The following is a 23,338-nucleotide window of genomic DNA, read 5'->3' on the forward strand; positions in this document are numbered from 1 at the left end:
ATTCTCCTTAGGATATCTGGCTGGATGTGTCCATTTAATGGCAATTTACCGCCTGGATAAATGAAATCTTGCATTACTTACACGATTTGTCTGGTAGCCCAGATGTCTTGTATCAAGACTTTTGCACTGACACTCTGGATATTCGTTTTTGCCCAAGAAATCCTTAGTCCAAGGGCAGCTGCCACATGAGAAGCTCTCTAGTGCATCTTTAAGGTCGTTTGTGTCCTGGCCAAACAGGATGACATCATCTGCATGATCCAGGTTGGTAGCTGAACCTACAGTTACAGTATATTAGCATTTCTGGAGACACGGTCAAGGAGCCAATCCATTGTGCGGCAGAACAGCCCTGCTTCACCCTGGATCTTCTGTAAAACCTGTCAGACCTATGGGTCCCTCATCACACCCGTCCCTCTGAATTAACATGTAGATCTTGAATTAACCTCAGGAGGATGTTGGGAACACCAGTGCCTCAGAGGTCCTTCCACAGGGCAGCTCTATCAACAGAATCAACACCCTCAGTCCACGTTAAGGAGAAACTGGGAAACAGCCAAACACAAACTCACAGGCAGGGCCAGATTAACCTTTTGCGGGCCCAGCACCAAACATATTTGTGGGCCTCCATGTAGTTGTTATGGGCCCCTTCTGAGTGTGGGCCCAGCGCGACAGCATCATTGGCACCATAGTAAACCCAGTACTGCTGGGATGGGGATGAAAACTTTTATTCAGAAACAAAGTAAGATATTTGAAGCCACACTTGATTGAGAGGTCCACTCAGCCCATAGAGAACAAACTGGGCTAGCATCAATATACCCAGAATACTCTTGAATTTGGTTTACTTGTGTGGGAGGGGGTTGTTTGTTAGTTTTATCTTTTTTGAGTAAACACTCAGGACCTGCCTGGGGCCCTGAACACAAGTGCTTAATTAGCACATTTATGGGCCATATTAAGCCCGGATGTAGCAGTCAGTTGAGTTGCACCTGCATCTCCCCACCACCATCTCCTCCCCCCAAAGTTGTTTTGTAAATACATTTTTTGAAAGCTAGATTTTCTAGTTTGGTACAATAATGTTTACAAAACTTTTTAAAAAGTTAGTTTCTTTAGCCTATTTCTCACTTTGCCTCACTGTCCCTCATGACTTCAGGTGAATCAGTAAAATTACGGGGGTGGAGTGTGGGGAGGAAAATTGCTGGTGCTCATCTTTTGCAGGGAGAAAGGGCCACTGAGACACATACACACACATACACTTTACCACCAAGGCTACACAATCCATTCTCAAGCCCCTACCCCAACCTTCATAACTGGGCTCTCCTCTCCCCACCCCCCTTACTATTCCCTCCACACAATTAACCCCCCCTTCACACAAAGACTCTCCTCAACCTCCCTGCTATTGCCCACCCCCCACTTTCACCCTAGAATTGTCACCTCCCTCCCTTCTACTGAGCCCCCCGCCCCCCAGAACCAACCCCCATCTTCAACCTGGACTCTTCCCTCCCTCTGCCCTCCACACCCAACCCCCACCTTCAATTCAGACTCTTCCCTCCCTACCTCCCTCTGCCCACCCACACCCAATCCCCACCTTCACACTCCGCTTCTCCTATCCCTCCTCCCCACGGAGTCACCGCCAGCTGCCCCATTGCACCCGGACTCATCCCACAACTGCCCCTTCCCCCCTAACTGTGCTCTATCCCCTCCGCTCCCCAGAGTGTGGGGCGCAGTTTCTGGGCATTCCCACTGGCAGGGGGCACAGCAGCCAGCCCTACCCATCCCAGCTGTCACTGTGCCCCGGCCCCCAGGCACCACAAATAAAGAACCCCCCACCTCTCGGCGCAAAGCTGCAGGGTTGAGACGGTGCCCAGGAGCCCACGGCTGGTCATCAGGGTCGCCGGGGTCCGCATGGCAGGAGGCACAGCACCTCTGCTTCCCCCAGCTCCCCATCACCCCAGGACAGTGGGACTGAGCCAGGAACCCTCACCCCGTGCCCCATGGGAGAGGAGGATATGGCAGGATCAGCGCTGGGAACTAGGGATGTAAATAGCGGTTAAAAAAAGTAACTGTGTAACTGATTAAAATTGTATCAGTTACACGGTTCAACGTTTAACTGGGGGGATGCTGCAGCACCCCCATGTTTTATGCAGGGCTCCCCTGCCAGTCCTCGCGCCCCGGGATCCCAGCCCTCGCCACTGGGGACTCTACCGCCCGCTGCCGACTCCACCGCCTGCCACCACCACCCCGGCCGCCGGCCCCGGGGGTTCTGGGCTTCGGCCAGCAGCAGGGTTTAATCGTTAACTGGCAAACCCAAACCGAGAAGACTGATGCTTATCAGTTAACCGGTTACACTTTTACATCCCTACCAGGAACCCGCTCCCTGCACCATTTCCTCGATGAGATTACTGGTTCTATGATGAGATTACTGGTTCTGTGGATGAAGGGAAAGCAGTGGATGTATTGTTTCTTGACTTTAGCAAAGCTTTTGACACGGTCTCCCACAGTATTCTTGTCAGCAAGTTAAAGAAGTATGGGCTGGATGAATGCACTATAAGGTGGGTAGAAAGTTGGCTAGATTGTCGGGCTCAACAGGTAGTGATCAATGGCTCCATGTCTAGTTGGCAGCCGGTGTCAAGTGGAGTGCCCCAGGGGTCGGTCCTGGGGCCGGTTTTGTTCAATATCTTCATAAATGATCTGGAGGATGGTGTGGATTGCATTCTCAGCAAATTTGCGGATGATACTAAACTGGGAGGAGTGGTAGATACGCTGGAGGGCAGGGATAGGATACAGAGAGACCTAGACAAATTGGAGGATTGGGCCAAAAGAAATCTGATGAGGTTCAATAAGGATAAGTGCAGGGTCCTGCACTTAGGACGGAAGAACCCAATGCACAGCTACAGACTAGGGACCGAATGGCTAGGCAGCAGTTCTGCGGAAAAGGACCTAGGGGTGACAGTGGACGAGAAGCTGGATATGAGTCAGCAGTGTACCCTTGTTGCCAAGAAGGCCAATGGCATTTTGGGATGTATAAGTAGGGGCATAGCAAGCAGATCGAGGGACGTGATCGTCCCCCTCTATTCGACATTGGTGAGGCCTCATCTGGAGTACTGTGTCCAGTTTTGGGCCCCACACTACAAGAAGGATGTGGATAAATTGGAGAGAGTCCAGAGAAGGGCAACAAAAATGATTAGGGGTCTGGAACACATGACTTATGAGGAGAGGCTGAGGGAACTGGGATTGTTTAGTCTACAGAAGAGAAGAATGAGGGGGGATTTGATAGCTGCTTTCAACTACCTGAGAGGTGGTTCCAGAGAGGATGGTTCTAGACTATTCTCAGTGGTAGAAGAGGACAGGACAAGGAGTAATGGTCTCAAGTTGCAGTGGGGGAGGTTTAGGTTGGATATTAGGAAAAACTTTTGCACTAGGAGGGTGGTGAAACACTGGAATGCGTTACTTAGGGAGGTGGTAGAATCTCCTTCCTTAGAAGTTTTTAAGGTCAGGCTTGACAAAGCCCTGGCTGGGATGATTTAGTTGGGGATCGGTCCTGCTTTGAGCAGGGGGTTGGACTAGATGACCTCCTGAGGTCCCTTCCAACCCTGATATTCTATGATTCTATGATTCCTTGCTTGGGGTTTTTTTGGTCTGCTCTGCCCGCTTCAACTGGGGCAGCTCGCAGCATGGCATGGGACATTGTGGGACTATTAGTGCAGCTGGCAGCGCAGGTCCTAGGGCCCCAGCAGAGCGCAGCGGTGCACGAATTACACCTCCCAGCACAAACCGCAACACCCAGTTCCGGCTGCACCCTGTGCATTGCACTGCCTGGGCTGCTGAGTGTTTCAGCCGCACTGGGAAGTTGCAGTCGGCCTGTGGCCAGGGCTGGATTAATTCTTTGGGGGCCCCCCATGTAGTCCTAATGGGCCCCTTCCACGTGTGGGGCTGGTGCCACGGCGCGACTGTAAACGCAGTGCTGCTCACAGGAAGGGGTTGATACTGGATATGCAGCTTTCACCTCTGCCTGATAGGTTCAATCCAGCCTTGTATAGTAGTGACCGAAAGCTGTTGCCAACTCATGGGGACCTGCGTGTAATGAGTTTGAGTTCACAGTCCATTTCCTACTGGACAGGGAACAACATCACAGCCTTGCCCCACCACCCCATCCCTGTCAACACACTCATTAGAGAGGCCAATGACTGAGCAGGCACAAAGACCTGAGAGCTAGATATAGTCACATTCGAAGCAGCAGGTTGCGTGGCAGGGTGGTGCAAGTTACACAACTATTGCCCATGTTGTACCAGCTGTTTGTTTATATTGGCCTCATCACTATGATCTCCGGGTGCATTACGGACTATGCAGCTAACTACTGTCGAGAACAGTGCATTCAGATCAAACCCACTCCCAGCTTCTACCCCCTCTATTCAGGTTTGATGAGCTAAAAACCCTTTGGCAACGTGACCAATTTAAGGAAAAGCCAGAGTGAACAAAAGCATACGATAGGACTTCAATACAAGCCTACATTTAAAGGAAAAAACCTCCGTGAACTGCATCCTAAATGCCTTCACACTTGAACCGTGAGAAAGCACAAAAGGCAGATAACTCCAGGGTCCAGAGATGTCCTCCACGAATGTCGTGTCCAAACTAGGAGGAGGCACAAAGAGCTTTCTGGTGGGACCACAAGGCACAGTAACAGAAGTCACTTTTCGGACAGCCGGGACCCAAGCAATTCAGAAGTTTTTCCTTGCCCATCTTGCTCTTACAGAATGTATGCCATCTGGCTTTCATTCAGAACCATAACTTTCCTCCCATGCCTGGCAAGGTGACCTTAGAATCCAGGTGGAGGTGAGAATCATCAGCATATCTAGGTATAGACACCACACTCATCACCATGGTATCTGAGTATATTCTGCAACTGTAACCCAAAGCAACTCTCAGCCTCCCACTTCGGCTTCACATACACATTAAACAGAAGGTAGCACTGCATATGCGAATCTTAGGGGGTTGGGAGAAATTACCCAATGAAGCTCTTTCAGTCCTCCCCAACAAGAATAAATGGCACCACATTAAACCCAGCCCATTCATCCCTGCCAGGTCCTGTGGATGAGTAAAGAGTGAGTGCTTCATAATCAAATATGTCACATGTCACAGAAAGACCTAATAATATGAGCAAGGAGGCCTGAACTCTGTTCATCCCCAGAAGACTGGCAGCCCAAGAAATAAGTGCATTCTCCACAATGAGCCAAGGTCTAATGCTAGACCTTCCCCACTAATCTGCTACAAAAAGGAGAAAGCTGAGACATCAGGAAATTGGCAAGGTTAACAAGAGAAGTTTTCCTGAACAAGAATCTCACCACCATTTGCTTTCGGAGGGTAAACAGCTTGCTCTTACGAAGGGAAGTGTGAACAATGTCTACTTATAATGGGTTCAGGCATTCCCCAGAAAGGAGAGGAGGACATCTTGCAGGCAGCTGAGGGAAAAGCTTATTCAGAACATGCCTCTGGAAACTCCTGACGCGTTGAATGAAACTCAGCCAAAGCAAAGGAGCATGGTGACATTACAAGAGAAGGGGTTTCTAGGGCCCACTGTATACCTGGCTGTGGACAGAAGAGGCCTGTGCTGTCCCAGCAGGCTGCATATCCAGCTTCACACACCAACGCCAAGCCTTAGCATGTGCCCACCTATGTGAGACAGAAACCACTCAGGTCTATCCCATGGCGATCATGAAACCCATCCCACCCCAAGTCAACACACCACAGTCACCTTCTGCATGGACCCGTGCGTCACCAGCACAAAGGGTTTCCAACTCCAAGCAGAGTCACAATTCCTCCTTGCTAGTATCATGGCTCCTAAATTCATTTTATCTCAGGACTCGCGTATCCACATGAATCCTCTTTCAAAGTTAGTCTGTGGTCAGGTGCGAACACCCGAGCCCTCTTTTCCCGACTCGCCTTAGGCTGAATCCAGTACCTGCTGGCTAGAACTGCACACTGTTCTGGTGCATAGGTAGGTTCTGGGGCTAAACAGAGGAATGGAGGGTTCAAAGCTGGCAATCTAGCATCTTTCATCAGCACTTAATTCACTAAAAAAAACCCCAATAAGCCACACCACCCCTTAAAAGCTTTAGAGCTGTATTTCTCATGGATGCAATAATACTTACTTACAATATGGACTCTGGCTGCTCTTTATATAACCACTGCTCTTAATCAGCTCAGTATTAGCAGCTCCAACCTGCTCTCATTTGATTTTTTTTTATTTTTAAAACACAGATTTACAATCTCTCAGATTCTTCAGTTTTTAAACCACTCTGCAGAGATACTTTAAGAGTCTTACTTACCTCAGACACGTTGGAAAATTGCAACCCTTCCCCCCCAAAACAACCCCATAATTGGAAAGCATTGATTTAAACAAATCTAAAACAAAAGAGACTAAAACATGAAAACAGATTTTTGCTATGCAAGTCCAGTGCTAAGCTTGTTTACATGGAATGTTCATTTGCTCCAACGATTCTTTCATTTTACATTTAGAGGAACCGGTAGGGAGCATGTATTTTCAGCATCTTTTTGAGACGATTGCTAAAGTGAGCTCTACCTTTAGCAAAACCCCCGCAAGCTTTGCAGTTACAAAAGGGACTTCGTGTGTGTTAATTTGGCTTGTTAGAGGATGTCGTTGTTTTCATATCTTTTCCCCCTTCTGATCACTTCTTCATTTGTGAGATAGTTAGGGGGCACTGGACGTCATTGTTCGTGTTTTTAAGAACCAGGATCTCCAAATGACATTTTACTATGGAGTACATATTTACCGTATGCTGCACTATATAATTTACTTCATGAAAACTACGAGTGGTAGAGTTTAGTTATTCAGAAGACTACGTTTCTCTTCAGTTAATACTATTTACGGAATATAATAAAGTACTATATTTAAGGAAAATTTCTATTTTTAAACTAGTGAAGACGACAAATATTTAAACATTTTCTTTCCATGTTTATTGCGGCTTTAATTTAATACTATTACAAACTCGTGTTTTTTAAACCCTTAAAATTCTTTTTTCCTTAGAACATTTTCTCATTTCTTTTCTAATTCAAATATAAATAGCTCAGCCATTCTTTATAGCATAGTATTTGATTTTGGAATTGCAACGATTTACTTTTTTCCAATATTTATTGAGCATCTTGTTATTTTATACATATACATATACACACACACACCTATATATAATATATACAAAACAACACACTTTTTCCTGAATAAAATGTGACATACTCCTTTTTCTGCATTCTCCCCATCTCCTAACCTTTTAATATTTATTGAAATTTTCATTTACACTTTTTAGAAAGTCAATTAAAAAAAGAAAAAAAGACCCTGGGAGATTTTTCCTACTAAGGCTTTGAAAGTTTGAATTTATATTTAAAAAATAAACAACAAAAATTGCAATAATTCACTGTACTTTAATGATTAAATCCAGCAATTTAACATGGTGGATTTGTAAACATAAAGCTTGCAACAAACGAAAGTCTCCTATGCATTGATAGATCAAAACAAAGTTATAAATCTAAACCCTATATTCTGAATCACATTCCAAAATGTAAATAAGCACACAAGCATGCAGCTACATATTTTTACAAAAGCAATTACAAACAAGTCTTGTCTGACTCTACTAAGTCAGAAATGCACACAATACTGTACTTATCTGTTGTGCCCTCTGCTGGGTAAAGTACACAAGGCAAGTAATATTATTCCTATTAATTTTTGGCATCATCACTCTGCATCTGCTTTCAGAATGCAAAGCGTGAAATCTGTAGTAGCAGGTTTAATATTTGATCCAGCCAAAAATATTTTTGCTACAAGGACTTACCTTTGGTAGTGTTTTTCCTCCCGCCCTGTTTTGTTTCTTTGCCATCCGGCCTTGTTCACTGTCCAAACCAAAAGATCTGCCACCAAACTCAGTACATGGCAGGACTAATTTCATGCTGTGCAAAATTTATTTAATTTCACATCCTGTAAGAATAATCACTCAGCATAATGCCAATTTAAATATATTTCTATCCGCAAATGCTAATGAAACCGCAAAATCCCAAACCATCTTTGGAAAGAATTATGGTATTTAAGGGTCACCCACTCTTCCCAAACGCAGCGTCTCTCAACAACCCGTGGCTGCACGAAGAATTAAAATGAACTAAACAATGTAACTGTAATTTTAAAAAAATTAAAATCTCAAGGATACAGTAGAATCCCCAGAGTTCTGATGTTCCTAAATAGTATGTTTCCTTTATATACATTATCAAAGACAAATGCTCTGATGTGGAAGCACTTATGCAAGTGTTTAACTTTACTCAGGTGAGTAGTGCCCTGAAGTCAATGGAACTTACTCATTTGAGTAAGGTTAATTGTGAGCATCAGCATTTCCAGGATTGGAGCATTACAGTAGCTCGCTCTCTTGCGGACCAAACAAGGTTAGATTAGCAGAATCTTAAAACAGAAAGGTTCATTACTATGGTGACAACATCAGGCGTAACAGAGAGGGATGAGAGAACCATGTACACAATAAACGGTATTTAGATAGCAAATATGAGTAGTATTAGGCAGTTTGTTTTCTATTCTAGTAGAACAGATAGGTGAATATCTACACCAGTAATGCTAGGTAATGAATTATCTAGGAGTTTGGTAAAGTCATAGTACCTTTTAATGCATAGACAGCATATTATGAGTGGAGTAAAAAAGGATTTTAATTAAAATCTACTTTACTATGGCTATTACCTACCCCGATGTAATAATCTTGCTAGACATTGGATACTACTTTAGTGTTTTTTAAGGAAAATATTCTAAAGCCACGTATTGTCACAGACTCAAATTTACTATACAAATTTGTCAGATCGGCACAGTGGTTATTGTACTGTAGTTTTCCTGGCAGAAAAAACAAACAACTGAAGTTAAACTTTAACCAGCTGATTTTTTACATAATATGAAGTCTAAATAGGAAACACTCAGAGAGAGAAGTAATGACAACAACTGAAGAAAAGAACATGTAAATGCATAATGAAAAGTTTCAAAGCAAATCTTAGGAAAAAACAAAACAAACCCCTGAACAATTCCAATCATCCCAACATACCACTGTAATGTACTGTCCTAGTCTTAAAGCCCACATTCTAAAGTCTCTCACAAAAGGGAGAGATGCATGCCCGTATTTTCTGAAATAATCTCTTTATTTAAAACCAGAATTACTGGTGTTTCAAACTGTCTCAACTGTAAAAATGGGCTTTTCCTACCAAAACCAAACAGAATTCTTCAAAAGAGTTTAAGTGTGGAATTGACTAATCACGGTAATGCAACTGATCAGTTTCCAAGAATCAGTTTATGAATGTATGGTTTTTAAAATACATTTTCCCTGCTTCTGAACCGCATCTTTAAATCTGTCTGCAAAGTGTTTTCTGCATGCTGGCAAGAAATAATTCCATATAAAAATGTTTTATGAATTAGCTTATTTCTCCTGTGTTTTAAAATGCAGTAACATCACAAGCCTACACCATAATATCTGGGATGACCTTTATGTTCCTCAACCTCACCAATCATCTTATTCCTCCCCATGCAAAAACATATGTGGGTGAAACACGAGAGTAGATGAAGGTGTTACGAATTGCAGATTCACTGATGATCAGTATATTCAAATCTATATATCAGACAATTTAGTAGCAATACAAAAAGCAAAACTTCAAGATAAGCCCTGTGTTATATTAGGGAAACAAGATTATCTGGCATTAAAAACCACCAATAGAACACATCGGAACCACAACCTCAGCTGATGTAAACTGAGGCAGATCCTTCTCTTCATCTTCGGTCTCTCTCATTTTTAAACAAGTTTTAACTGAAATGTCAAGTTTTTGCATGTAACAAAAAAGTCAAGACATACTAAGACATCCTTTCGGGAGTAGCTATGAACAGTAAAGGGGCTACCTTTTCCTCAGACATCAATTGTAAAGGGCTTTTACATTAAGGGATGTGCCGCATGAGCTCCTGAATCAAAGTCCAAAGTTAAAAAAAAAACATACAAAAAATACGAAATGTATCAAACCAGGTTACAGGTGGGGGGGAGGGGGGAGAGAGGGTTTCTTCTCTTTTATTTATTTATTTGTTTGTTTTCAAGGTTCTCAAAGTTTAGCAGGTCGTTCATACATTTGATCTGCAGCGTTCTCGCGCTTCACCCCTAAGTGGCATATTTAAGAGCATTCATAGGCTTTATAAAGAGAGACCATACTGTGAGAAGGTTGTTCGGATTTGTGTATTGTTTTCCATTCTCTTTGAATCTTAGTAACTCAACTTTAACCAAATGGCTGATTGCAGAAAATTAGGTCTTGCAATTCACACTAATTTCGTTTTAAATTATTTATGACATATAAGGACACCAGTCAGACTGGATGCCAACTTTAAAAGTCTGTAACGCCAATGACTTGCCATGAATATGGAGCTTTGAGAGTAGTGAACTCTCCAGATCCGCATTCACAGGGATGGAGTCTGAAACTTGCAAACAGTCACTATTTTAAGAATAGCATTCAGTAATTCTTTTACATCAATAAATCTTGCCCCAAGATTATACGCTGGTTTATTATAAAGGGATTAGAAATTAAAAAATAAAAAATCTTAATACAGAATTGCAAAGACACATTTCTTGTGGAAAACTCTTAGCTTATATACACCTCGGACTATCTCCAGGTAGGAACATCGCTCTATGATTGGTGCTTGAATTAGACTTGCCATGCAGATCCAAATTAAACAGACTTTTAGAGGGTACTGACAATGATGTCTTCATTTGATATCATGATCACTGCAGAAGCTTTAGCTGCATGTTTGCTCATGTAATGATGTGCCAAGATCTTGTCCTTTAAATGTTCCCAGAATTCCCTGGAAACATGACTCATTCGTTTGTGAGTACAGGCTTTAGAGCTGTTTTGCATTTGTGACAAGTGTCAGGATGAGCAATACGGACAATCCTCCCCCGGCATCTCTTAGTGGGTGCTGCAGTTAACCAGATGTCTTAAAGCAAGCCAGCAACTCATCAGGACTTTTTTGTTCAGATCTAAGCTTGTAAATACCATCCTTAAGGCTGAAGCCTACTCTGGTAAATTTCCAAAACACACAAGTTAAGTCGTGAAAACCAGAGAAAGGGTTTTGTGCCATAATGCATGACCCTGATGTTTTTCAGGCTGTGCTGGACCATGAGACATTTTTAGTATAAACATAAAAGTATCTGAGACACGGAAACAGTTATTTTCTGTTTGACTTGTGGAGGGAGGAAAACACACCTAAATTAATTCTGTATTTAACACAATCTCCGTTTAAACAAAATATTGGTTTACAGTAAAACACCTAAGTGCCTACAGTTATGGATTGGTTAATTCTAACCCTTTTTATTTGTTTAGTGCAGTGGTTCTCAACCAGGGGTACACCTACCCCTAGGGGTATGCAGAGATCTACCGGGGGTGCACCAACTCCTCTAGATATTTGCCTAGTTTTACAACAGGCTACATAAAAAGAACTAGCGAAGTCAGTACAAACTAAAATTTCATATAGACAACGACTTGTCTATACTGCTCTGTATACTATACACTGAAATGTAAGTGCAATATTTGTATTCCCATTGATTTATTTTATAATTATATGGTAAAAAAGAGAAAGTAAGCAGTTTTTCAGTAATAGTGTGCTGTGACACTTTTGCATTTTTATGTCTGATTTTGTAAGCAAGTCGTTTTTAAGTCAGGTGAAACTTGGGGCTACACAAGACAAACCAGACTCCTGAAAGGGATACAGTAGTCTGGAAAGGTGGAGAGCCACTGGTTTAATGAGATATCACAGTTGTTAGATATGGGGCAATATCCCAAGATCAAAATCATCACTGGGCATATGGAAACTATGCCGTATCATTACACTTCATGTCCTGTATAAACGGTTGCAAATGATTGATATCAACTTTTCCACCATATAAAACAATTCCCTGGCCTGTGGAGAATAGCTTCCATGGAATTGCGCTGTTTTGAGTGGATAGATGCTTATATTGCATTCACAGCTATTTAATGGTAATGCAGACACCCAAAATCCAAGTCAATTTCAGGAAAGAATATCCCTCTGTTAGGATTCTGGCGCCACGATTATTTTATAAGCAGTGACTGTACAGCGTGTAAGCACAGACGCGCCCATTTACCAAGTACTTGCTTAACATTTTACACTGCACTGAACCCCAACAGGTCTGGTTTTGTTTTAAGGTAAACCAAGCATTTTTTGGTTCCTCCCTGTGGAGAAGTTACTTTCAAGTCAGTGAAATTTCTTGGCCCATGATTAAAAGTCTTTGCCAATTAGGACTCAACAACTTCAATTCATTTTTTCTGGTTCAAGATGAGCAGGAGCCTAATAAGGCTGTGATAAAAGGGCAAAAGGCACCGAGAGCCAAAAGGGGATTAATGAGCTCCTCCATTTATTTGTCTTCCTAACAGCTGAACTGTTACAACTATTGACACTCTTCAAAAGGTTCCGCTCTGAACCCTACCCAGACTCTGCAGGCTCCAATGGACATCTTCAAATCCAGAGAATGGAGGGGCAAGAGCTTCCCCTGTGTGATGCCAAAACCAACAAAGCCCCACGGATCAGGTAATGAAACTTCAGCTTTTCCCCCTTTGAGATTTATTTACTGGCAGCTGACAAGGGGCAAATTCAGCTCGAATTGTGTAGTCAAGGCCCTGTCAAGCCTTTAGAGGCACCCTTGTCTTGAAGCACCTTCATGACTGGCATTTCACTCAAAAGCCCTCGGCACTGGTCCTTAACAGCTTATGACATCACAAAGGACACTCCAGACAGATGCCTACATGGCATCCTGCAGCATTTTAAAAGAGAATTAGTGGTTTTAATTATGGTCGTAGTCTGAAAAGGAACCATGCAAGCTCCACAGGAGACCTTTGATCAGACCCTTTTGCTAGTACAATGCCACGGAACTGTGACTATTCCTAGTAAGGGGCCTTTTCTTGCTGAATGACTCACCAGTGATCTTTGAATGCAGACAAGCTTCTAGCCCTCCCTCTTCATTAGTGAGCATTTCTATACAGAGGCCTATATAGTGCTTGGAGTCTAGGAGCTATACAATTGGGGGGAAAAGAATCCCTACAGATTCTGGCCTCTACTTAGGAAGTGCTGAAGGACTTTGAGTGACTTTATTCATTAAAACAGGTTGCTATTAATTAACTGTCATAATAAAATAAAGAACTATTATTTGCATTTCTTAGTGCGCTCCCTTTAGTAATATGTATAAAAGATGCTTGTAACAGAAATGAATTTATAAGAGAAACCCTCAGAAGTCTCCTTTTTTACATTTAGGCAGCAGGAGTCTGGCTAATTATTAGGACCAGTTCTGCAAGAGAACAAATAGAGGTAAAACACACATATGAAAGTAATTAGGAAAATGCAAAATCCTGTTTACTTGGCAACCGATTCATGCAACTGAGACTAACGAAGACTTTATCAGCTTTGCTTGTTTGATAAACTTAAGGGTGCCACCTAAGAGGAGCCGATAAAAATTAAACTTCTGCCAGCATCTCTGAGCATTGCCATTTAGCATGTAGGCTTTGAAACGTTCTCGGAACAATTGTTTTGGGTAAAAGTACCAGCAGACCTAATCCAAATGGTTTCATTAAACGGAATCTTGAAACTTCTGTTGCTTCCAAAGTTTTACCTTCACAGTCTGACATCAGTGATATTTTTCAGCTCTAGATACACACACTATCTATTTCTATCTACCTACATATGCATGCACACATGTATTGGGAGTAGATAATCCAGGGAAATTCCCTCCCGACCCCTTAAAATAGCTGTTTACTAGCTCCACATTTCCAATAATTTTCCAGCCAGGGAATGTATTTATCTGTGGGAGAATTCTTCTCTGGTTTGCAATGCTACTTACTAAAATAGAGATGACACTTTATTTTAATCAGATCACAGTTTAAATGTCTGTGCGGCTCTGCTTTTTCCCAAGTAGGCATTAGAATCCACAAAGGCTTCAAATTATTTCAGGGCTATACAGCTAAGACCGGGCATCAAATCAAGATAGAAATTGCCTAACTATATTTGCCTGAACGGATTGTGAATAATATAGGGAACAAAAGCAGTCAAAAAACCAGAGTTTCTAATGTCATCCATTGTGCTGAAGGATGGATCAAGAGAAGGGAGAAGAATGCTTATTTTAAAAGGCTGGTATGTAGGTATGTATGATATACTGTAGTTTTATATGAATGCTTTACTTATACAGTAATTGACAAAATGGAAGGGTACTATCAACCTGAAATCTAGTCAATTGCAAAACAATGAGTTAAAAGCACACTTGAGGACTTCTACATGAAGCCTTAGCTCACGGCAAGCTGAAGTGTAAATCCACCCCACGCTAGCCCGTCATGCACTCAGTGTCTGTCATATGCTAAAAGCTCCCACCTCCCATTTCAAAGTGAGGTAGATCAAAGCGGAACAAAGGGAACACAGATCAAAGGAAATTTTTAGTGCGCAGCAGCAGGGTCCACCCGGACACTTGGTGCATGCGCTTAGTGCATTTAGCACCCCAACTTGCTCACAACTAAATTTTCGTGTAGACAAGCTTTGAGTCACGCTGGCAATTTTTGTGGTCTTATAACCACATGTTCCCATTCTTCTCAGTGTTTGCAAATCCCCCATCACAAACATTGAGCAACTGACTATTCAAAACGTGCTGCCAAATGTACATAGTCACCAAAATGGAAAGAAAGAGAGGAAAATATTTTTCTCTAATATTGTAACGTAACAACTGGAGGGTAAGAACTTTCAGACAGAAGTGTGATCTTTAAGTACTCAGTGTCCATTTAAGCCTTTATGGAACGGAATGAATCTGTTACAGTTAAAAACACAGACCTACACATGAAGAATATCTGAGAAATATCAGAGCTGGTAAGTGGAGAAACAGTCCAGAATCACATATGCACAGACAGATATATATATATATATGGGGCGGAAATCCATATAATAAATTGCAGAGCCATGTGATAAACATATGGTGCACCTTTGACCATTTCTCCTGCACTCTGCTCACTATACAATCTCCACTTCTTCTAAGGTTCCAAACCTCAAAGTAGCTTTGATCAGTGGTAATTGAAAAGAAGAAGAAAAAAATATCAACCTGCCACATAAATGTTTCCTCTTTCTCCCCCAAAAATTACCTCCACCAAGATTCCGTCGTGGGCCAGCGACAGCTTCTCTAAATCTAAAAATATCTCAAGGGCCTGCAAGGCTAGAAACGGGAACGTTATAATCACTGGGAAGGTAAAATTCCTACCTTGCCAGTGGGGGCCCAGCACTCAGTTTTAGCCCTTGAAGAACCAAATAAAAAGGAATAAATATCAGTAACAAAATAAAATACAGACCAGCTATGTTAGGTCATTTTTAGACAATTTTATTGGTCCCGTGAGCCTGACACAGTTCGACTCATGGTAACCAACTCACTTGGCTCCATAGGAAAGACGAAAAATAGTTCAGATAAAATGCTCTAAAACATTCCTAAAACTATTTTTTGTAGCATCTGTGACATCTACAGGATGTGTGAAAGAGTAGTGAGGTATAAAGGTTTTACCAGCACTCTTTCTGGATAACTTGTGTAACTCAATCATGGCTTCACCCACTATGAATAATGATCCTATATCCCAGACACCCACACACATCCACACTCACTCTTTCTCTAATGGCAGTGTATAATACTGTGCACAAAGATATAAAAAATAGAGATATTTTACATAGCTGGAACTCGACAACAGAAAGAACTTTTAGTAGGAAATGAATTTCATATATTTATGAAGTAATTATACATATCAAATAAAATCAATGGACGTATTTGCACGCACAGTATTTTGGATTTCCTCACTTTTTTTTTTTTTTTTTAAACACAGTGCTTAATTTGGTAACAAATTTTTGTCTACACAAATCAATGTGAAAGGCGCGCTGGCTACCAGAACTCTTCGTCTGGCGACAACCAAAAGAAAGAACAGTGCTACATTTCCATCCAGGAGGCCACTTGATTTCCTTCTGCTATCACGTCTGTCGTATTTAAAAAACCTTCTCATGTTGTTAACTAACAGATTAAATTTTACCTCCCGACTTCAGAATTTTAACACTTCAGAAAGCAGGTCCACAAACGGGTTCTATACAGCCAGCTGCTTCAGATCTTTTTTCATTTTTCTCAGCCCCTGCAGCTCTTTCTTCAGGTGTTTTACAGCCTGCAAAATATCGGCTCGTTGGGGATCATCCTCTGCTTTCGCCGTATAGAGGAGGAAATGTTTAACAGTTTCAGATAACAACACTTCAGGGTCCACATCCACCTTATGCACACGCAGCATCCTTTCGCAAGCTATTGCATAGTTTTTATGCCAATTGACTGGATGTTTTTTATGTGAATTGATGATTTCCTTGTATGACTGTAAAAAATAAATAAAATATGAAGCGCACACACATTTCTCTCTCTAGTGGCTTTTTCAGAATTTTATAGTGTTAAGAAAACAGACAAGATCAACATCATTTTGATGGCCACAATCTAGAATGGCATGTCTGTGAAATCAATCTAGTAGTAATGCAGAGAAGTATGAGTTGGAACATCACTGGGTGGCAAAAATACGTCATTTACTAGAACTGCTATGTTTTTTTTAGAATGCTGCAAATGAATGATATAACCCCATCCCCTGACATAATATACTTCCCTGAGAGAGTTGTTACACTATGGAAAAGAGATTCAGCTCTAATGCATGGAAAGACATTTACCAATAGTTCAGAAGGTCAGGACATCTTAAACAGGACTTAAGCAGTCCATTGACTTCAATGGGACCATTCACATGCTCCAAAGTTAGGCACATGCTTAGGAATCTGCCTGACAAGGGGAAGACTCAAACTCTAAAATATTACACAGCGGGGAACAATTTAAAGAAAACTATTAATAGTTCATCTCTTGGATTAAGACGTTCCTCATCTCTACCAACGGAGATTATTAGTTTTGCGACTGTGCATCACTTAATACCGTTACCAATAAGGTACTACCAATGAGCCCCTGATGAGGTCACAGCTAATATTTCTAGTGGTGTGAAGTGCAGCACAACTTATTTCCAGAACGAAGATTTTAGAATTTTATATACGCTGGCACAGCTGTGCATAGACATGGGGACTAGTGTGCACAGGGAACTTCAGTGCTCAATTGGCATGGGTTAGGAGTACATAATGCGACAAAACAAGGTGCTAGTAGAGAGAAGATGTTTTGAGCATCACCTTAGTTGCTAACTGAATGACCATCCAGACATGCTGCTGCAATTGTTTGGGGGCAGGCCTTTAAAGCGGGAAACAGGAATGGATAAAATCTCTGAACAATCCCCTTTTAATTTGCTATATACTTGGATTGGATGAACAAGAACAGATCCAGCACTCATGCTATCTAGCTATATGTATGTGCCCTGGGCACTATCACAGCACTAGAGACAGCTCGCCAACAACAACAACAAAAGGAAAAAAAGGTGACAAAAAGTTACCTACATTGTATGCAAATGTATAAAGTTGGGATTTTATATCTGCAGACACGCTAGCAGTTTCTGCAAGGTCAAAAATAAAGAAGGCTGTTTTCATCCTAGAAAACAGAATAAACTCCATCACGACAATTATAATAATTTTTTAAATACAACTAGATCACTTCACATTAACAGGCAAAATCTTCAATATTATCTTATGGAAGATGCATCCACAAAAGCCCCTTATAATTGTATGTGAAAGCCCACCTCTCCTCCACTTGAAAGTTTGCTGTGGATTACATTTGACACAAATATGTTTCCTCACTCTATCTCCAAACTATCCTCTCCTTCATCGAGACATTTACAGCAAAATCCACATTTCTGCAGGACCCCGCAACAGAATTCACTCAGTTCTAACCATTTCATCAAGCTGATGTACAATCCATAGGATGCAGGGAATTTTCCTTATAAGCAAGTCTTCCTCTAGACATTTATTTTTTTCTGAGGGGGAAATACTTCACTTCGCGGCAAAGCAACACCCGTTATTACAGCACCCACTTTGACATGCGTTTCACGGCAACAAATTGAAACCATTAGCCGTGGGTTGCTGGGAAGTGAAGGGAAGTGAAGGGAACCTCACCTGGCTTGCCACATCTCTTCATTTGCTACAGCTTCCCAGGAAGATGGATCAAACCTAAAAAATAATTAAAGTGAAATTCAACCACGCTGCCTACAGCACTGCGTTTCATCCACTGGACTCCAGGCATATCACCCACTGCACGATCATCTTGCGCTCTATGACAAAACCCCTTCCCCTCCAACTTCTCAGATTATAACTCACCTAGGCAGAAGGAACGGGGCCATGAAGTCTAGGGCACGGCAGCAAGGAATGCAGAATGAACCTGCTCCTGGATAAACCTTATTTTTCTCGCTAGATATAATCTCTTGCTGCTCCTTTTACACGTCTCACAGTGCCCTGACTATTCTCAGCCTGGGCAGCCTGATATAAGCACCCTTTGTAGCTCTGTTTGTGACGCTTTGGGAGTTAGATAAGTGATGTCCTTAATACTCTTGGTCCCTGTGAACAGGGAAAAGAAGATCTGAGCCCAGTGAGTCACCAAACTGGCCTGTGTCTCATATTTTTAACACTGCGGGCATGAAAAAGTAATATAAGCAGGAACTACGGAGATTATAATCTTACACTTTAAAAAAAACACAATTATTTTATTATTAAATTGGGGAACAGAAGTTGCAATTCAGCACAGCACTTAAGCATATGTTTAAATGCCATTGACTTCACTGGGATTCAAACATGTGCTTAAGTGAGCCACTGAATAGAGATGGACTTAAGGACGTGCATCTAGGTGCTCCAGTGACTAGGGGCCTTTGTGCTCTTGAAGACAAGGGATCACAGCACTGACTACAACCGGAAAAGGAGTGAGATGGCTCTTTATAAGAGCCCCTACCCAGTTGTGTGGCTGCCCCATAATTTCGACTTAACGTGCCAACAAATCTATAGTTATGAAATACCTCACCAGTCCTAAAGATCCTCACTAGCCCATTCCCAAGCCTCTCTCCTACAGGTACTATCAATCCTGGGGAGTGGTGCCACACTCACCATGGTGGAGGAAGACTGTGATGATACCTCTATACCAATTTTCACTTGTGACCGCATCAGTGTTTGAGCCTCTCTGAAGGTGAACAGCTACGAGAATTAACACTGCAGCACACAGCCCCCCACTGTTTATGCTGGTGGCAGAAGACTAATTAAACAGGAAGACACAGCACAGAGTCCTCATGATTTACGAGGCCAGGAAAGACAAATAAGATTTGAAACAGTCGCGCTTCATACCTTCCATAGTCTTCAGTCCAGTTATAGATGTTCCTTGTAAGATGTATCCACTCTCCTGGGTTAAAAACCGTTCCTGAAGAAACCAATTTGTCACAGGAACCCCATGGCCAAAGTGAATGGCTTTTTCTCCAAGTTGAGTCCCCTTCGTTAAGTCCTATGCAGGCAAATGCTTCCTTACTGTCAACAAACAGAGAGACTCTGTTATTTGTAAACGCTTCCAGCGTTCACTGCATCGCTCACCACTACAGCGGAAAACAGCTCCTCCCGAGCGTCGCCCAGTACAAAGCACAGCATCTGGGATAAGGTGCAGGCAATGAACCGGGAGAAGATCTGAAACCAGCCTTCAGTGAGTATGTGCTACTTGGGACTGACAAGGAGGGGGGATTGTTACAACATCCCAGCAGATAATGGCTCCCCTGCCTGGCAGCCATTCGCATCTGCAGCAGCCATGGCGCCAGCAGCAGATGGTTTTGTCCTGAGGCTCCTGTTGGCAGCCGCAGTGACAAACAGGTCATCTGCTGACCTCCAGGCTGGGCAGGTGGGAGAACGGGCCCTGCCGGTGGTGGGCTGGGTGATCAGTTGGGGGGGATGGGTCTCCCTGACAGTCTTGAAATGGGCAGGACTCGACTAACAGGTGTGTGCGAGAGTGAGGAGGGGGGACCCCTGTTCCCCTGGCTTGTGTTGGTGGAGGGGGCTCCTTATTCAGTTTCCAGGCGGGGGCCAGGAAGGTGTACACTAGCACATAGAGACCCAGGCTACAGTAGCTGCAGGACTTCCACTCAGTGGAGCAATAGCTTGGTCTGTCTCCCCCTCAGGTGTTCCTGGGGGGCTAACGAAGGAGGGAGGCGTCTACAGGAACAACATCCCCCCTAGAAGAACTGATGTGGGGCAGAAGGGAGCCCAACACACACACACACTGTCTGCTGAGGTTGCGGCAACAGAGGGCGCACTCAGGGCAGGGGCTGCCCAGGGCAGGGTGAATGTAACCCTTTCTATGCCAAAGCATAGGCAATGACTCCGCCTTCTCCCCATGCAGCTGCGTGTAGGTGTACCTGCCAGTGCTGCGTAATCCACCTCCCCTCCTTCCATTCCATTGAATCTATTAAGGTATTTCTAGCACCCCTACCACTGGGCACCAGATAGTAAACTGGAAGTCATCTTGCAGTCTGTGAGCTCTACAGCTGACCCAGTCGGGCTGAAAGGAGAGTATCAAAGTCTGAAAACACACAGACGCAGACACACACACGCAGAAACAGTTTTTTCCAGAGGTCAGCTGTTAAAATACTTACTTACAATATTAAAAAAGGGAAAATTACCAGACCAATATCTTAGGCAAGGCTTTCTATCCCTATCAATTAATGCAGAACAAAACTATTAGAACTTTGGTGTTATGAAACAGCATTAACTGACTTGCTCAGAATTGCAGATGTAGCCTTTGTCAGGACTGGAATCAGAACTCAGGAGTTCTGGGTCCCGGTCCTGTGTCCAGACCACACAGCTCTGTCCTCGAGAACTGCAGCTAGGAGACCTGGCAATTGCACATTCAGCTCTATATTGCCTATCCTTATACAATGGTCACCCCTATATGTGTCACAATCTTTATTCATTAGGTGCACACTGTTATTAGCACAGTGCTGTGGTGTGCACAGCATTTGACTTGCTGGGCTTTGAATATCGAAACCACTGCTGTGTTACACGCCCATCAAGGGCATTTAACTTTAGAAGGGGAATTTCTGTGGATTAGTCTAATGTTCCATCCAATATTGCACCTCTGGAATGGCTAATACTGGATGCTTCAGAGTTAGGTAAGGAGACCCCTCCAGTGCACATGGCCAACTGGGAACCATCACACCATGGAATGGAAACACATTTCTTCCTGACCACACCTGACAATTGTCTTATGCCTTGAAGCCCTTGCCATGTTTCTCCTGGCTAGTCAAAATGTGGATGCTATTCTTATTCATGTGAGTGTTTAATCCTTTCTTTGCTCTTACTAGGCTATTTTTGTACAATGTTTATTCCTGGAGTACCTTCATTCTATACTACTAAGATGGCTGCAGTGTCACGAAGGGGAAACGACAACAGTTTTCTCTCCACCCGTGGTGATTTCAAGTATGTAGGAGCTTTGCTTTTTTTAACTGAATTGTGCCAAGATCTTACGAGCAGTCTTTATTAATCACCTTTTATTTTTCCTCCTGAACAATAAAGTTTATAGCTGGACAGTGTTACTTCGGCCTAGACATTCAATTAAATCAGTGGGGGAAGTCAGTGTAGACAATTGGTCTTTTGGAATGTAACAGCTGCTGCTACGTAAACAATTTTAGGAAAAAAGCTTAAAGGTTTTAGGAAAGAAATGCTTACTGTTTATTTACTTTGAGAAAATGATGGAGATTAAACGTGAGTGCTCCGTCGGGTAATATTCCTTCCACAGGATTCCACCGCCTCCCAGGAAAAGAGATGCCTGGCAAATGCTTAGACATCTTTGGTAAATACCACTCATAAGTCATCATCTACCACAAAAGATAAAGAAAATATTAACATGATCTAAACTTTAAGACAAAATTCCCCACCCGCACATACACAAAAAAATGTAAGTTTGCACAGATTAAAAAAAAAAAAATTGGCTCAAAAGAGTCTAGAAAAACCTCTCTGCGTGTGTAAATGTATCCACTGACTAGAGATGTGCAAAGAGGCTAAAGTTTGGTTAAACATTAGGCAGCGTGTTTTGGTTTTGCAGGCAAATCAAAAAACCTTGCAATATAGATCATTTTACACATTCAAGGTTTCAGTGCTCATTTGTGACAAAGTGAAATAAGCGATCTCCTTTTCCATGTTAAATAATTCTTTCCTGCTTCTAGGGCTACAAGGGGAATGAAATAAACCCTGCAAACATACCACAGATATAAACATAAAAGGACTTGTTAAGGCAGCTGTATAAAAACTGTACAACTAGGAGCCTGGAAAATCTCACCCACAAGACAGCAAAGGACACAGAGTGCAGGAAAAGAACCGCAACATTGTACAAAAGGCCAAACCCCATCACTGGCATACTGCAGTCAGCATCTTGTTTGGGGTGGGGGCCAGGGGCCTGCTCCCTTCTTGCAATGCCTTGTTGGGACAGCTGACAGACTTGCTCCCCCTTTTAACATTTTCCAGGTGCCTTTCTGCACCCACAGGACTCTCTCTCTTCGCTGGCCAGTCACAAGAGACTTCAGGTCCAGTAACTTCCCAAACAGCACAAATATTGGCTGTAAGTGACATCCGAATATTTTCAGTTATCAATTACTTGGGCAGCCTATTCCCCCTCCACCTCCTGTTGTCCGTGGTGCTGAGAAGAGAGCACCGGAGGTAGAAGCACTGATCAGTGTCCCATCACTGCATCTGCCTCTGACTGAGCTCTTCCTCTTCTTCAAGGAAGGGATATGATGATGTCCTTCTGAGAGCTCTCCTCCCGGGAAACTGGTAGGTGGAAGAAGGGGGGCTGGAGGGGGCAGGAATGGCAAAAGAGGCATGTGGCAAGAGGTACAATTTCACACCAGGGAAGACAGATTGGGCACAAGCGTCGGGGAAAGGAGGAAGCCATCTTTTGCAATAAACGATGAAGCTTCCCATTCAATGGCAGCGCTCCATTGCGGGTGCTGGGTCAGAACCCCTCTGTGAGAGGGCCAATTGCCATGGCTGCTCTCAAGGATCTGCATTTGAGAACATCTCATTGAGCACTTCACCTGCGTCATCAGAATAGCCCCAAACTCTTGTCACAAAAGTAAGTGACCCATGGTTGTGGATTGTGGCTACTTTCTTTGGGGTCCTTTCTGTCATTCCTCTATAAACTGTGCAAGCCCAGATCTGTGTTTGAAAGTTACTTGCAGCTAGTCCCAAGGGGAGACCTCACACCGGACGGCTTGTTACCTTGAGAAAATGTATCTTTTTAATTAAATTAAAGTCACATGGCTAACCACGTGGAAACCTCAT

The 23,338-nt window shown here is 42.8% G+C and overlaps 1 protein-coding gene across 2 annotated transcripts in view; it reads right to left on the reverse strand.

Moving 5' to 3' along the window:
* Positions 1–15,131: 15,131 nt before the first annotated feature.
* Positions 15,132–23,338, reverse strand: part of TMEM260 (transmembrane protein 260) — a 48,766-nt gene continuing 40,559 nt past the window's right edge. The window contains exons 12-16 of one of the 2 annotated variants that reach the window (XM_074956456.1): positions 21,728–21,876; positions 19,367–19,543; positions 18,155–18,208; positions 17,543–17,633; positions 15,132–16,443 (exon numbers count right to left, since the gene is read on the reverse strand). In XM_074956456.1, the coding sequence (XP_074812557.1) occupies positions 16,171–16,443; positions 17,543–17,633; positions 18,155–18,208; positions 19,367–19,543; positions 21,728–21,876 (744 nt within the window). In that variant the 3' untranslated portion in view covers positions 15,132–16,170. The remainder of the gene's footprint in view (positions 16,444–17,542; positions 17,634–18,154; positions 18,209–19,366; positions 19,544–21,727; positions 21,877–23,338) is intronic. The other variant, XM_074956458.1, reaches the window with a different exon arrangement.

The sequence above is a fragment of the Natator depressus genome, chromosome 6 (genome assembly GCF_965152275.1).
Source record: "Natator depressus isolate rNatDep1 chromosome 6, rNatDep2.hap1, whole genome shotgun sequence".
NCBI classification, from domain to species: Eukaryota; Metazoa; Chordata; order Testudines; family Cheloniidae; genus Natator; species Natator depressus.